Raw genomic sequence first — 16,801 nt, 5'->3', positions numbered from 1 at the left:
TGATGAAGCTATTAAATAGAACCGGACCTGGAACCGATCCCTGCCAGATCCCACTCATTATGCCCTTCCAGCATAACTGTGAACCACTGATAACTACTCTCTGGGAACAGTTTCCAGTTATCCATCCACCTTATAATAGCTCCATCTAGGTTGTATTTCCCTAGTTTGTTTATGAGAAGGTCATGCGAGACAGTATCAAAAGCCTTACTAAAGTCAAGATATACCACATCTACCACTGTCCCCCATCCCCAAGGCTTTTTACCCTGTCAAAGAAAGCAATTAGGTTAGTTTGTCACGATTTGTTCTTGACAAATCCACGTTGGGTGTTACTTATCACCTTACAAATGGGTGATAAATACATACAAATGTGTCATAAACACAACCCAGACACTTATCAAAAAGGTTTGTTCAGTATTAGGAAGAACTAGGGCTTGAGCTCCAAACTACTCCACCCTGTTTAACGTTATACATTCTGACTAGATTTTAAAGCAGCCTGCGTCAGCTTGTGCATGCAAATGGACACATTTGCCTAGGTTGCAGACTCACCTTCTGATGGAGCTTTGTGAGCTTGATAAATGGTTTGGTCACATGTTAAATGAAGGCTTTTGAATAAGGTCTAAATAGAGACTTACCAGCCCAGTTCTGTGCATGGGCAGACTCCTGCACCCGCCCAACGACCCACTGGGGAGCCCCATAGAACCTTGCTCATGTGGAGGGCCTTGTAGGATTTGGGCTTTATTCATTGAGTGTCACACCTGCTGGGTCTGCAAATTCTCACTATTGCTTGTATCAGCCCATTGGAAACTCAAACTTGAAATCTTCTTCCAAAGGCCAAATATTCCCATCATCATTTGCAAAGGGCTGCTCCCACTCTGATCTAAGGCCACCTTCTAGCCTCTCCCATCAAAGCACACCTCTAAGGGGAAGCTATCCCATTCCCATCCAGTAGACCTATATAGGGATTTTCCTGTTAGCTGCTGGAAGGCACAGCAACCTCCTTGCCTCCCCTCCATTCTCTCCTTGGCTGGCTACTCAGTGAGACTGATACTCTCTCACTTTGCACTGGTGTAAATCAGGAGTAGCTCCATTAAAATCAAGGTGCTACTCCTGCGTTAGGGCCCCTGCAACTTCCGCTGAAGCTAATGAGAACATTCCGATTGACTTCAACTGGAGTTGGATCGGCCATTAGGTGAGAGCAGAACAAAATTATATAACTTGTAGCTTCCAGTGTATTTCAGTTGCATTCAGAAGTCAATAGCAGAGCCCCCCCGTGACTAATGCAATACCTCTCTATATACATTCATGGGAAAGGCCATGTAGCACAGTGGATCATTGGTAGCTGTATGTTGCAAAGGTTTGGCATTACAAATGTGTTTTGACTATTCTTTTATTAGAATTAAGTTTTCTCTATCAACGTTATTACAGACGGAGTCATTCATTCTGATCACATTTCTAAAACAAAACAAAAATGAGAGTCTTGTTAAGTCTACATTTCTCATTTAATGAAAGCTGAGTCAGGAAATGTGGCTTTTATTTTTGGAACGGGCTGCACTGGAGTGAAAACCGACCAATATGTTCTCCTTATTTCTTTTCAAGCTTCTGCCTTTTCTGAAAGGTATTTGGGACTACATGGCATTGATAACAGAGCATATGAGGTAACTGCATGGAGTTGAGCACAGAGCTTTGAGCCAGTGTGCGCACTTTCATGACAAAATGTAAACCTTTAACTTTTTAACCCTGTCTTCTTATGTACAATTTGGGGGAGGAGGGAAATACCAAAAACAGTGCCTGCGAGTAATAAAAAGGTCTTTGTTGGCAAGTTATTTTGGCTTTAAGTCTACAGACTGACTAGCTGTTTTGGTTTCCTTGAATTTAACAGTAAAGTAATTCATAGCCTTGTCATTCATTAATCCTCAGGCTACCCCTCTAAAGCAGGTAGGTATTATAAGCCCCATTTTACAGGTGGGAAATCTGAGGCAGAGAGGTTGAGTGACTTGTCCATGGCCACAGGACAAAACAGTGTCAAAGCCATGATTAGAACTCTGTTCTGGTGCTCAGCCCATTAGATCATGCCTTTTAAGCTACAGTCCATTTAAAGTCCCTTTAACATTTCACCCCAGGATGAGCTGCTGATGGTGGTAAGCACAGAATGGGTATTTCAGAATTCTGAAGCTTGAGATGGTGGTAAGCAGACCTCTGGGCTTGGGTCGTGCAGGGTTTAAAATGAAGATAGCTCATTAATTAGGGTGTGATTGTTTAGGGTGAGAGGGAGGCACAATGGGTGTGAATGCTTCAGTTATTCTGAAGAAACTAGAAAAGAGTAGCTACATGGAGGGAAAGGGTCACTGAGCTGTGTCTGTAAAGTGCGGAAAAATTGGTGCTAACCCTGCACACAGCCCGATGAAATGGATTTTGCACAGGCATTCACCACTGGTGTTTGAAGAAATTGCCCACTTCACAACAAAGAAAAATCAGCCAGAGCCCCTGTGCGCCTCCTTCAGAGGTAGGGCTCGTGGGTAGGTGATCCATATAGTGAATTCACTGGCCTTCTGAAATTTCACAAGCGTAGTTAGGCCATGGTAGGTTTTTTTTCTAGAAATTTGAAGGCAAATGAATCAAAGTGAAAGGGGTTCCAAAGCAATCAGTGTTCTCATTTGGATGTAGTGCGAAATAGCTTGGCTGTATGTTTCTGAAGGTTGGGGTGAGTAAGTACGGGTACTTTTGACTAGCTTGGGGAGGGTACTATTTAACTGTTAAACGCCATTGACTGTATCTGTGGAACATCACAGTGTTCTAAGTGTGGCCTGCTATGCCAGACACTGATGTAACGTGTGCTTCCTACACCACAACTAGGCCATGTACTCTCTAGGAATCAAGGAGCACAAGACTGCCCTTTCCTGAGCCATGGAACTGTGATGTGGAATTTATAAAGGCTGCTGATGCAGACTTTATAAACCATATTATTCTCCTGGAGGCAATGTTATAACAAAGGGAGCAGCATGCGGGGAACTAGATGAGAACCAAGAGTCTGTGTGGAAGGATGTTCCCTGCTGGGTTTTTTTTTTCACCTGTGTATGCTTACATTCAGGTTTCCATTTGTTTCCTCCCTCCCCCATGTCTGCTTGATAACTCTGTTTACTGCTTAAATGCAAATTAAAGCAAACACACATTCCTTTGTTTAGTACAGATTTGTTTGCTGACTTCTGCCTGGGTAGGGTAATGAGGAAGATGTGCTAATAACATCAGAATCTTATTTGAAAACTCATAACTTGCTTGTCAGCATTGTCATGGTGAAATATATATAGCAATCTAAGCTATAATTAAGTTATGATACCTCACAAGGCATACTTTGTACAAAGATTATTACAATAGTGTGTAGGGTGTGAGTGCAGGGGTGCATCCATCACACCCACCATCTACAGTTGGGGCAGGATTGGTCATGAAGGGCAGGAAAAGGTTAGACAAATAGACAGCATAGTTCCTCCTCCATTCTGCTGCTGTAATGATTCAAGCCGCCAAGAGGAAGAGGTTGCAATGATATCAGCTTGTTATTCTGGTGATCAAATATAAAACAGAGTTAAGTGCTACTTTGCTATGTATACAGAAATCACTCATTTCTGGCATGATGCTTAATCTTACCTGCAACTTTTATCTTCACAGATCACCAAATTAGCACACAGAGTCTCATTACTGAAAGATCAAAAGTTTTTGATCATTCATGCCACAGCTGATGGTAAGTGAACTCACTATTTTAGTGCGATACATTGCGTAGTTTATGAGACTCTGATTTTTTTTTTAATTAAATTTGCCACTTTTATGCATTTATTGATACTAATCTGATTTTACAGAAAAAATCCATTTCCAGCATACTGCAGATCTTATTACACACCTAATTAGGGCAAAGGCTAATTACAGCTTGCAGGTACAGTATATGTATGTTTCCATTTTTCATACTTAAACAGTCACTTTGCACTTTGAACAGAAAACAGATGTTATGAAGTAAGCTTTAGAAAGTCCTCACTGTATATACAATACAATATAAAAATACAAATAGAACAGTAATTCTAAGTTATATGTATATTATATAGTTCCTCTCTCTCTCTCTCTCTCACACACACACACACACACATTATGATCACTATTTAGATTTGGCCCAATTCTGCAGTTGTTAGAGCTCCATTCGTATGTTCTTACGCTGGGATTTTCAAAGGAACTTGGTATTCAACTCCTGCTGACTTTCAGTGAGAACTAGGAGCCCAGCTCCATATTCTCCTTTGAAAATTACAGCTTTAGAAGTCTGTTATAATCAACTGGCATTCATATAATATGTACAAAAGTTGCCTGTTAGATCTGAATTAAAAGCATAGTTGAGATTATGTAGGACAGTTCCTTTACAGAGTTATCAACGTTCCTTCTAACAAAAAATAAATTCCTTTTTCAACAAGTTTACATTCAACTTTTTAAGTAATGAAACTCTTTTAATTTATACTGCAAGGAGTAGATCCTAAGGCCTGGTCTACATAGGACTACATTCATTTAGTTCAACTGGTGGATACCCCTGTGTGGTCACCCTAAGGGCAGGTCTACACTACAAAGTTTTGTCAGACTAGCTATGTCAGTCAGGAATGTGAAAAAAACACCGCCACCTCCAACCGGCATAGTTATGCTGGCAACACTCCCAGTTCATGTCCTTCAGGAAGCTGGTGGTACAATGACAGAAAAACTCCTTCTGTCAGCATAAGCTGCAGCTACACCAGAGGGCTCTGCTGGTATAGGTATTACTTTCAAAGCATTCGTACTGTAGCTAAGGCCTATTTAGGTTTAACTTAAACCTGATCAGAATCTACTTTTAAATTGAAATAAGAGTGTCCACACAGACGTTGGCACCAATTTAACTAAACGGGTTTAAATACAGTCTGTTCGGTTAGCCAGTGCAAGACAAGCCCTAAGCGCCACACGCTAGTGTTTGTATTGATGCTGATTAGCTAGAGCTGGGCCCGAGCTGCAGAGGTCAGCCCTGGCTGGATCCCAGGTGTTCAGATCTGGGACTGCAGTTCGGGCCCCTCTCTAATCTTAACGTAAAGCTACTCATGGCCTCCTTGGTTCCTTTGCAGATATACCCTGACGAAAGCCATTACTTTAACAGTGCAGCTCTCGAGCAACACTTGTACAAGTCCCTTGTCAGTTTCTTTGTGGACTGTTTCAAAGTTCAGGACAAACTCCCCATAGTCACACTGAAAGAGGAGGAGGAGGAGGAGGATTAACCCTTTTGGTTCGTGCAAAGCACAAGGCCGTTCTTTATAACAATATGCAACTGAATCATTTTCCTGGAGAAAGAAATGTTATGTTGTTAGCATGTGTTTAAACGAAACTGAAAGCAGCTCGCCTGCTTGACGGACAGCGACGCCTTCCTGAATGGAAGAACATTGAGCATGATGAACTCAGCAGAAACTGCTGTCTGACATGAATCCGTCACAGACATCGCCGTCTTCTTTGCCACAAAATGACTTCTGGAGTAAACGGCTCTCAAGAAATTGGACTTGAAGGACCACACCAAGAAACTACCTTGAGGACTAGAAGGTTAAATGGCCCTTTTGCATTCAAGAAATGAAGCAGTAGCAATGAAATACATCATCTCTTTTAGGGTTACCATAGTTAGCATCCCGTTGTGTCAGATAGAACTTAATAAATGGAAAAGATTATAGCACAATTATTTTAAAGGTACTGATTCATACATATTTGCCTGCTCTCCCCCATGTTTAGAAGATTCATCACTGCTATGGGGCATACAGATTCTGATTATATCAAGTATCACTGTAGTTACACTAATGTTTAATTAGCCTCATGTAATTAATTACTATTTTATATTGTTTTTACCTGTTCCTCTTTACATTTGATCTCATGCTCACCTTATCAGCTTCACCACTTGTCATGGATGTGGAAGAAAACATGCATTGAACTAACTAGACCAGTGTTTTTCAATTGCTGGGTCATGACCCTAGAGGGGGATACAAAAGGCAATCAGGAAAGGGGGGGCGCCAGGTGTTAAATTTTTATTACAATGTAAAGCAAAGTAAATCTTGTTCCCTCCCTCCCGGCACCCGCTTACCCTTCAATTATTCTCTGTTAGCCTCTCCAAGCACACGCTTAAATAAATTATTTTGGGGCAGTTCAATGGCTTGTGTTATACAGAAGGTCAGACTTGATGATCACAGTGATCCCTTCTGCTCTTGGGATCTATGAATTTAGGCTTAGCTTTGATATCATTTTTACTCTTAAGTAAATGTAAGGGGGTTGCAAACATTTGTTACTTTGAATAAGTGGTCAGAAAAGATTGCGAACCGCTGATCTACACTCTGGTAGAGGGAGTTTGTATCAGATACTTTGCTGGTCGTCTTGTGAAGCATTAAAAAAGAAATCAGTATGGATAGATTTATTTCACATGCTGTCTGCAGCTTAGTTTTGATTTTGGATTCCAAGTCAATGATTATCACATTCCACTTTTAGTTATGTCTTCTGCTTGCAGGAGGTTTGTAAAATCAGAGCATCTAAAATCATACTGGTCTGTGCAGGGGTGGAAAACAATGTTTAAAAACCCAGGTGAAAATCGTTCAAATCTCAAAAATCATTCCTTCACCTCCAGTTACCATATCATAAAGATTTTGGCTAGTGTTGCTCCTTGTAAGATATTCTGACCAAATGTACAGCCAGGATTAATATTGTATATTTCATTTTGTTGTATATAAAGGAATGTAAGTCAGTTATTTGTCAGGTCTCCAATCCAATATTAGTCTTGTGTTGAGCATGCACACTATAACCTTCCTTTGCTGATCAGGACTCTTTAGAAGTACTAGCTTGGAAATATATCAATTAATGTAATTTCTTTTCTTGTTTTGACAACTTGAATGTCAGCACCGGTTTCTACATTTTTACACAGTACTGTGGGTAAACTCACATCCTGACAGCAATGATGATGTATCCATTGTGCTCCTTAATGTGTCAAGTTTTTTTTTATTTTAATCTCTAAGCTTTGACTGTTGGTTGTAGTTAGACCATCCTGGACACTATACTGGTAAATCACAGAAGCAATCTAGTTTGGTTTGGGGGGGGTTTCTTTAATTTACAGTGCATTGATATTCTGCGAACAGGAACTACAGTATAAATCTACTTTACTCGGCAGTATGTCAAATAGACAATACGAATGCTGGGTGTCCAGGTTTTACTACACTAAATGGGCTCAAAAGTCTGAAATGAACTGGGTCGGAAAAACATCAAATCTGCTCTGTCCGCAATCTTTTGTAGGAGGACATTTAGGATGTGGCATGGTAGTGTTCGTTCATCCATGAAATAAAACATTATTTTACCACCCTGCTTGCTACTTTTTGGTTTTTAGTTAAGTACTTAGATAATAGTTACCATAAGTGTGATTTCTATCTGAGTTGGAACCCAAGCCCCAGATGAAAAGATGCAATATATAGCATCTCAATGTGACTGCAGAAAACCACTTACTGAGCACATCACCCTAAGGAGTGATTGCTGTTTCTGAGGAAGACATGAAGTGCTGTGTAGAATGTGTTCAGTCCAAAAGAACCGGCTAATGCAGGGGCGGGCAAACTTTTTGGCCTGAGGGCCGCATTGGGTTTTGGAAATTGTATGGAGGGCTGGTTAGCGGATGGGGGCATGGCCCGGCCCCCACCCTCCCCTGCTTCTGGCCCCCTGATGGCCCCCCCCCGGGACTCCTGCCCCATCCAAACCCCCCTGTTCCCTGACGGCCCCCCCTGGGGCCCCTGCCCCATCCACCCCCCCACCCCGCTCCCTGTTCCCTGACTGCCCCTGGAACCCCTGTCCCTGATTGTCCCCTGCTGCTCCATCCAACCGCCCCTCACTGACTGCCCCCCCCCCGGGACCCCTGCCCTAGTCAACCCTCCTGTTCCCCGCCTTCTGACCGCCCTGACCCCTATCCACCCCCCCACCCCCGACCACCACCCCCAAACATCCCTGCCCCCTTATCGCACTGCCTGGACCACCGATGGCTGGCGGTGCTACAGCTGCACGGCCCGGCTGGAGCCAGCCACCCCACAGCACAGAGCACCGGGTCAGGCCAGGCTCTGCAGCTGCGCTACCTGGCAGGAGCTCGCCGCCCCGCCGCCCAGAGCATTGCGCCAGATGCGCAGTGAGCTGAGGCTGCGGGGAAGGGGGGAATATCGGGGGAGGGGCCGGGGGCTAGCCTCCCGGGCCAGGAGCTCAGGGGCCGGCAGGAGGGTCCCGCGAGCCTGATGTGGCCTGCGGGCCGTAGGTTGCCCACCTCCTCACGAAAGCTCATGCTCAAATAAATTGGTTAGTCTCTAAGGTGCCACAAGTACTCCTTTTCTTTTTGCGAATACAGACTAACACGGCTGTTACTCTGATACCTGTGAGGGCCTCTGTTATTCAACCATCTTTTCTGACAACTGTGCTCTTCGATGTACATTCTCTTTGTCTCCCAGAAGAGTCATGAGTGTCCTTTCTACCATCCACCCCATTAACCTTGGGGCCACCCCAATTCTTGCCTGCCTGCAGCTGAACAGCAAGGACATGGGCCAGTAGTCTCAACTAGGGAAGCTTGGCCAAATGGACTTTTAACATCAAGGACAGCAAGTTGCAACGAAGACCACAAAAGAGTGTTTAACTCTGTTGCCATCTCTCCCCTGTCTCTTCTGCTTGAAGAACGACGGTTTTCAGGTTAAAGTCAAAGGACTGAGAGTGAGAACGTGCTATTCCAACACTGATTTCCTGTGTGATTATGGGCAAGTTACCTGTGGGTGTGTGGGTGTCTATCAGTAAAAGGGGAATGATACCCATGGCTACATGGCATTGAGTTCCTTGGTTACTAGGGAAGGGCTACATTTTCCTCACATCTTATATGTAGCCTCTGTCAAATTGGAAAAGAATCCTTTATTGTTATAAGCGCTGGTGTAAATTGAAGAGTTTTCTCCCATTACAAGCCTTGGCTATCTTCCCTCCCCCTTACATACACACAAATGTTACACACTACCCTCCACCTCAGGCTGCTACCTCAAGGGGAGTTGGAAATCTGCATGCCCAGAACTCATCATTCCACCACAGGATTTTTTCCCTGTTATCCCTTTAAAAGCTTAGGGTCAGGTGCTTGCTCCTGGAATAAATACGGAGGGGGTGGATGGCACATTTTGCAATGGCATCTTGCTAATTGTTTAGGTCACATGGCCTAAGCTCAGAATGATGTGACATTATCTGATTCAGTGTGCTGGACCCTATCTCTGAAGGAGTGCAACAAGCAGATTTCACAATCAACCAAGGTAATGGTGGACAAAGTCATTTTAATCTCTGCTACCAGCAATTCAGGCATCAAGAAGATTTGTCATTGCTATGGGCGTAAGGAGTCCAGTTATCCAAAGTATTGCTGTAGTTACACTACAGTTTAATTAACTTTATGTAATGAATTACTATTGCATTGGCTGATCGAAGTGAGCTCTTACCTTCAAATTGATGGCAGTTTTGTCTGGCTGGAACTTTTGAGCATTGCCTCTGATCAATTCCAAAAATTCAAGGACCATTCAAAGCATGGATTGAGCAGAACCCTATTGATTTGGGGGAACTAAGGGACACAGAGCCCCTGCCAGCTGGTGAGCAAACCCAAACATCTTTGTAACTGTCTATAGATAAAAAAAAAAACAGCGGTTGATGGCAGCCATTAACATCTTCCAGCAAATCCCTCACTCCCCACCCTCCAGCCACCATATCTCAGCTCTATTCACCCTCCCAATATAGTTTAACTTGTTGACTCCCTGAATGACTTACCTCCCAGACAGAAAGACAAGAAATAAGAACTGGGGGGAATTGTGGCACATACAGAGCCCCTGCCTTGGTGGGAGAGAATGGAGGACCCTGTCATGGAAGAATGGGGGAGGCATACGGACCCTTGCTAAAGGAAGAGAATGGGGGTAGGGAACATGGATACTCAGCTGTGCTGTGGCACGGGGGACCAACAGGGCAGGCACACAGCCATTGGCAGGGGGAGGGGGTAAGAACAGAGGGACACAATGAGCACTTGGCCTGAGCGGGGGTGTGGGTTTGTACAGAGTCTCTGAAATAGAGAGCGGAACATAGTTTTTGTGAAGGGAAATAATGCCTCACCAACCTATTAGAAATCTTTGGGGGTGGGGAGGTTAGCAAACATGGACAAGGGTGACCCAGTGGCTATAGGAGCTGTACTGGGATCAGTTCTGGTCAACATACTCATAGGTGAGCTGGAAAAGGGGTGTAAGCAGTGAGATGGCAAAATTTGCAGGCAGTACTAGATTACTCAGTTCAAAGCTGACTGCGAAAAGTTACAAAGGGATCTCAAAAAACTAGGTGACTGGGCAACAAAATGGCAAATGAAATTGAGTGTTGGCAAATGCAAAGTTATGCACATTGGAAAACATCATCCCACCTATAGATACAAAATGGTGGGGTCAAAATTAGCTGGTACCGCTCCAGAAATTGGTCTTGGAGCTATTACAGATAGTTCACTGAAAACAGCTGCTCAATATGCAGCAGACATCAAAAAAAGCTGACACTGTTAGGAGCTATGAGGAAAGGGCTAGCAGATAGGCCAGAAAATGGCATAATGCCACTATATAAGTCCACAGTATGTCCACACCGTGACAACTGCATCCAATTCTGGTCAACCCATACCAATCAAAAGATATATTAGCCTTAGAAAAAGTACAGTGCAGGGCAACCAATATGATTATGGGTATGGAACAGCTGCCATACATGAAGAGAGTAAAAAGACTCAACCCTTTCCGTTTTGAAATGAGACAACGAAGGGGGATATGCTAGACAGCTATAAAATCAAGACTGGTGTGAAGAAAGTTGAGGGAACTGTTATAGACGCCTTAATATAGCACAAGAACTGTGGGGGGGTCACCCAATGAAATTAATAGGCAACAGGTTTAAAGCAAACAAGAGGAAGTACTTCTCCATACAATGCACCGTCAATGTCTGGAACTCATTGCCAGGGGATGTTGTGAAGGCCAAAAGTGTAACTGAGTTCAACAATGCGTTAGATAAATTAATGGCGGACAGGTCCATCAACAGCTGTTAACCAAGATGGTCGGGGCACAAACCCCTGATCTGGGTGTCCCTGACCAACATGAAATGAGCCATTCCTTGTCGTCCAGTCCCAGGGTCTAATTGCTCTGTTCTGAAGCCAGGCTACTGGGCGAGCTGGGCCATGGTCTGCTTTGGTACAGCCAGTCGTATGTAATGCAGGGAACCCCTGGTGTGCCCAATGAGAGGCGTTGACAGAAGCAGCGGCAAGTGCAACCCTCGAATACAGTGTTCACGTGTTGCTCTGTGTTCTTTAGACTCATGCTCACCTATTAGCTCCCCTCAGGCCCCCTACAACCCTTCTCCAGGGCAAACAATGCCCCTCCCCCCCGGCCGCACCGCAACCTGTTGCGGGCTAGAGGACTGGTGCACCGTGGTGTAGCGGGCCGGCATGTTCACTCCCTGGCTGGTGGCACGGGACACTCACTTCCCTGGTCTAGTTGAGAGGGAAGCCTCATATCATCCGCTCTAGCCTCCTGCAAGGGTTTCACGGCTCTCGCTCTCTACCCACCCCTTGACTCCAGTTGTGCTACGGAGGGGGCCCTGTTCTTGCACCCAGCCCATATGTCATCACAGTGCTTCTGCTTTGTCCAGGCATCTGGGCGCCCATTGCCCAGCTCCTGTACCTAGGTTTGTCAATTTTGGTCAGATGCATTGCTGGAGGTTCCATCACATGACATAATTTTTAATTAAAGATTAATCTTTAATTCCTGCAGACTCCAGGACAATCCTGGAGGGGTGGGAACCCTACCTGTCCCCAGTAGCGCCTCCTCCTGGAGCAAGGCAGACGTACCAAGGAAGGGGATGCACTGGTTGTAGAGTGCGCGAAGGCCCCCACACAGCAGCAGACCCTGGTGCCCCGGCACAGCTGAGCAATGCAAGTGTGACACTGTCCAAACAGGAACTGCAAACCAAGCTGTGCAGTGCGGTGCAATGCCGCTGACAATACTAGAGGCAGGCTGGCTTAGTGGCTAGAGCTCTGGAGTGGGACTCAGTCTGAAGACCGGGGTCGGGGGGGGCTTCCTCACCCTGCCACTGACCTGCTGGGTGACTAAGGCCACTTCTCTATGGCTCAGTTTCCCAGCTGTAAAATGGAACTAATGCTACTGCCCTTCTCTGTAAAGCACTTTAATAATAATAATCCAGAGATTTCAAAGCACAGCTAGACTGTACCCTCACAGCATGACAGACATTGGCTCTGTGATGTGGGGGGGGGGGGGGTAGAAATAACAAGTGGGAGGAAGAACATGGCCTCAGTTTCCTATTTTAGTAATTGTATGGGTTTAAAACTCATTTTTCTCAACAAACATCCTCTCCCTTTCCTGTTTGCATCCCTCTTTCTGACCTGGAACACTTTTTCAGCCCGGAGCATCAATGCTTTCTCTGGTCCACTGCTGACCCCTCCTTGGCCTCACCACCGACAAATATGAATAAAGCTGGAAAGCATGCCCATGGCCCCCTTGCAAGGCATTGGCTATAAATAAAAACCAGGGCCAAAATCGATAAAGTGCTCCAGCAATATCCACTTCATTCCTTGGGAGCGTTGTGTGGTTTGTATTTATTCCCTCTGTGGCTGATTCGCAAGGCCCAGTGAGTCCTTTTCTAGTGTAGCCCCCGACAGGAGCCTGGCTGCTTCAAGGATGCATTTCAATGCTTACTGGCCCCTCCCCAGTTTGCTTTGCAGCCCACCCGTTTTATTTAATTGTGTACCTTTGGCTGCGTTGCTGCAGAGCGGGATTGTTCAAAGAGGAGACAGGGGCTGGATACAGTCTTTGGAACCATAAACCAGCTCGTGCACTGGTCACGGACTTGATGGCTACAATGAGTCTGGCCAGTCAGTGTCCTGACAGCCACCCAGCACCAAGCACAGACTGGGACACTGCACACCAGCTGTGGATTGGTCACATTAAGGGCACTGGATTAGCTTTCACCTGGCCCACGCTCACGCTGTGGCTCATGGTACAGTAAAGCCACACTGACTCAGGCAGGCATTTGTTCAAAGAGCAGGGCTATTAAGAATGTCCCAGATAAACCCCCCACCCCACCCCACCCCCCGCCCAGATCCTGAATTTATCCAATACACTATTGAAAATTAGAGGAACCTACCTCCCCATGGCACACCTTGCCAGGCCTCATACGCTAGGACTCATTCCTGTCACCATTCATTCAGCACGAACTAGCCTGGGCCTGATCCAGTTTCCATGCGAGTCAGGCTGGCTGTGGAGGTGAGAGCCTGGGGCACCGCAGGGAGGAGGTGTGAAGGCTGGTGCAGGGGTAGGGCTGGGATACCTGGGGACGAGCTGCAGAGTTGAGGGGGCCAGATAGGAACCGGGAGGGGAAGCGCAAAGTTCCAGTGGGGTACAAAGCACTGGGCTTACAGCAAATTTCAGCTTACAACCCCATGCGCACAGTCTCTTCCGTCCGGCTGTTTGCCCGCCCCCTCCCCCCCGCTCCCCTTCACTGCCTTCATTCATTCAGTCCTTCCCGCCCCACTGACTCCCTCTATACAGCCCATGCCCCACATGCATCATGCTGCCTCTGCTCTCCCTGTGCCACATACCCTTGCCCCCATGTGACCATGAGGGGGAGGGCGAGTCCCGGGGGGGCGGGGGGGCAGGGACAAACAGGACTGAGGGAGTGCTGAGATGACAGAGCCTTTTCTTTCCCACCACTATTGCGCTCAGTGCAGTCAATTACCCCAGTAGCATGAGGCATAGGCGCCAACTTCCTCTGTTCTCAGGGGGTGCTCCACCCCGCTCGACCCCAGGCCCTGCCCTCCCCAACCCCCCCCCAAACCTCCACCTCTTTGCTCAGCCTCTGCTCACTTGGCACTTTTCCTGATTTGCTGGGAAAGCCAGACACCTGCAGCGAACACATGTTTTCACTGACGTCTGCTTTTAGCAGGTAAAGCCTCGAACCAGACTTCCCCTGGTGTCGGGCGGGCGGGGGCAGGGATATCAGGCACTGCCAAGCTAGTGGAAGGTAGACGAGCATTCACTCGAAGGTTAGGTCTAGCCTTGGTGCCTGGGCCGGGTGGAGGGGGGCAATTACCTGCACGACTAGATGTATCCACACTAGCGCAAGGAGCACTACGGTGCTAAACTTGGCGGTGTAGCCATGGTAGCCCAGGCAGTGGCGAGCAGCGGCATAGGATACCTGCCCTGAGTACAAACCCTCCCAGGCCCTGTGGGCACGTACAGTATGGTTCAGGCACCGCGGGCAACAGCTCGGGCCAGCTGCTCTAGTGCTTACACAGGGTCAGGCAGCTAGCCCAAGCCACCGCCGCCTGAGTCCAAGCCTGCCCAGTCCCTGGGCATGGATTCACACAGGACTCTCACAGCGGCCCGGGCTGCTGCAACCACACCGGTATTTTTTAGCACACTGGCTCAAGGTGAGTGAGCGTGTGTAGGTCACCCATGCAGGGAGTTACACCTCCCAGCTGCAGTATAGCTGTATCGAATGCATCGTTAATAGCAGCCTAATGACGCCATAGTCACCAAGGGGCCAGCACTGCCTTGCACACAGGGCCACTGGAACGTGGCCACCGCAGCAAGAGTGACAGACCTTAACGAGACCTAATGCAAAGGCACAGGGTGCGATTGCTTAAATTGAAGGATCCACTCTGTTCGCTGGATCAGAGAGGTGCCCCTCAGAAGAGCAGTTCTGAGTCCTCCCAGTAGAGGGCAGTGGTGCACACGAGGCAATACCTGGCATGTCACACCTTTAAAGGCACACATTTTAGATAAGGCATTCTCCCAGCCTTTGTGTGAGGGGCATGCATTTAAATCCTCAATTTAGAGAGGGAGAAACTGAGGCAGACAGTTTAAGGCTACCCTTTTCAAACATGGGTGCCTAAAATTAGGCACTTACATGCATGGCTATCTAGCCAGGTTCTGGTCTAGTCTTAACATAGCCATCATGGCCTGATTGTCAGCGGTGCTGAGCGCCCACATCTCTCACTGGCCTCCGGTGGGATTTGGGGCTGGGGCGTGGGGGGCGGTGCTCCAAAGGTCAGGCCATTTCCGGGTGACTAAACATAGATTTTTTAGGTGCTTCACTGTTAGTGCCCAGGCTTGAATTGTTTCACCCAAGTGGCTTGCTCAAGATGCGAGAAGGACACAACTGCAGCACCAGGAAGGGGATTTAGCAGGTCCTGGGCCCCTGTCCTATGCTCAGACCACTATCATCTTTAGTGTCCTAGTTTGTTGAACTCAAGGTATGACATTCTGTAAACTGAAACTGGGGTGAGGGCACCTAAGTAACTGGGCTGAAGGGAAATATGTCTCATGGAGCTGCTTCTGCTCTTACTCCCCACAGACATAATTCACATGGACCCAGATTCACAAAAGTTAGGCTTCATTGATTTCATACGGACATGGATTTCAATGGGAGTTAGGAGCCTAAAGACCTTTGTGGAGCTGGGCCATAATCCCACCTAAAAATTCATGTGCTGCCTATGAACTGGAGCTTTGGTTTTTCATAAATGTGTAACCCTTCTGCCAGGTGGAGCCGGCAGCACTCAGGGCCTGGTTCAATACCTAGGGGTTCCTTTTCAATAATACAACACAGAACCGGCTCGAGTCCCCACCCAGTAACCTGGGAAAATTACACACTACCCCTGAGCACCTCTGAGCGGCAATACTTCCCCTCTTGCAAGCACAGAATTTGAGTGTAGAAAAGAACTTTTAATGAAAGGAGGGGTGTCACCCAACATTAATTAGGGAAAATGCCGCAAGAAGGAGTCATAAACCTAAAACAGTGAGCAGGACACCCCCCCCCCCCCAGAGTGCGTGGGACAGAGCCTTCTGCCTCATGTTCTTGAGTTCTACAACCAACAGTTCCTCTATTGCACTGTGCTCCCTCACCACACCCCACTCACAGCGGTTGTCCTTGGTCAGAGAGGACCCAGGGGTCAGAGGCGCATCTTTATGAGTTTACCTCCCACCCAGGGAAGACGGCACCTTGCTTACGTCGCTATCTGAGCACTTGCTTTGCCTGGCCGCTCTGCCAGCCACGGTTCCTCTCCGCTGGCTGACCCACCAGCCGCTTCTTGACTTGTCAGCCGCTCGTTGCCTGACAAGCCGCTTGTTCGGCTCACCACCTTACCAGCCACTTTCTCGCCAGCTGACTGTCAGTCACCTTCTGCTGCCACCTGCCTCTCTGCTGTGACTTCTGCACATCGGTCGCTTAGTAATTGTCAGCTCTTTTCAGGCTGGGCAGAAACACTGCCCCAGCTCAAGTGATTTGGGCTCTCAGTGATTTTTTTTAGCTCTTAGCAAGCTGGGCAGAAACACAGCCCCACCACAGCTGATTTCAGCTCTGATTGAGCGTTTAAAATAACAGGGAGGCTCCCAATGAAGCCTATTTAGCTCTTTCTTTGAACAGTGGGGAGGAACAGGTTAAACTAAACTTGGGACCCTTGAGGAGAGGCCACATCTTCTGGCTAGGACACCTGTGCCCACGCCTCTTATTTTCACAGGGCTCTAGCATTGGAGCCCCTGGCTTAATGAGGTCCTTTCAGCTGTGGGTGCCCTCATTTGGGGCAAATTAAGCACAGTTCTCTTCCCCTTTATTCATACAATAATAAGCCCTAGGGTGGACACAATTGTACCAGCATAAAAGTGCCTTATAGCAGCATTGCTCATTTGCCGTACTATACAGGAATGAGCTATCCTGGCATACGCAC

At 47.0% G+C, this 16,801-nt stretch overlaps 1 protein-coding gene across 7 annotated transcripts in view; it reads left to right on the top strand.

The window, feature by feature from the left end:
- Positions 1-7,368, top strand: part of DPP6 (dipeptidyl peptidase like 6) — an 812,601-nt gene extending 805,233 nt beyond the window's left edge. For 6 of the 7 annotated variants that reach the window (XM_037891092.2, XM_037891091.2, XM_043541565.1 and 3 more), the window contains 4 exons: positions 1,597-1,655; positions 3,661-3,733; positions 3,849-3,922; positions 5,115-7,368. In XM_037891092.2, coding sequence (XP_037747020.1) covers positions 1,597-1,655; positions 3,661-3,733; positions 3,849-3,922; positions 5,115-5,264 — 356 coding nt within the window. In that variant the 3' untranslated portion in view covers positions 5,265-7,368. Of the gene's footprint in view, positions 1-1,596; positions 1,656-3,660; positions 3,738-3,848; positions 3,923-5,114 lie in introns of all 7 variants that reach the window. The other variant, XM_043541566.1, reaches the window with a different exon arrangement.
- Positions 7,369-16,801: the final 9,433 nt, after the last annotated feature.

This window comes from Chelonia mydas, chromosome 2 (assembly GCF_015237465.2).
Source record: "Chelonia mydas isolate rCheMyd1 chromosome 2, rCheMyd1.pri.v2, whole genome shotgun sequence".
In the NCBI taxonomy this organism is placed as follows: Eukaryota; Metazoa; Chordata; order Testudines; family Cheloniidae; genus Chelonia; species Chelonia mydas.
The sequence above is the reverse complement of the archived record's forward strand: the minus strand, read 5'-3'. Positions and strand labels throughout refer to the sequence as shown.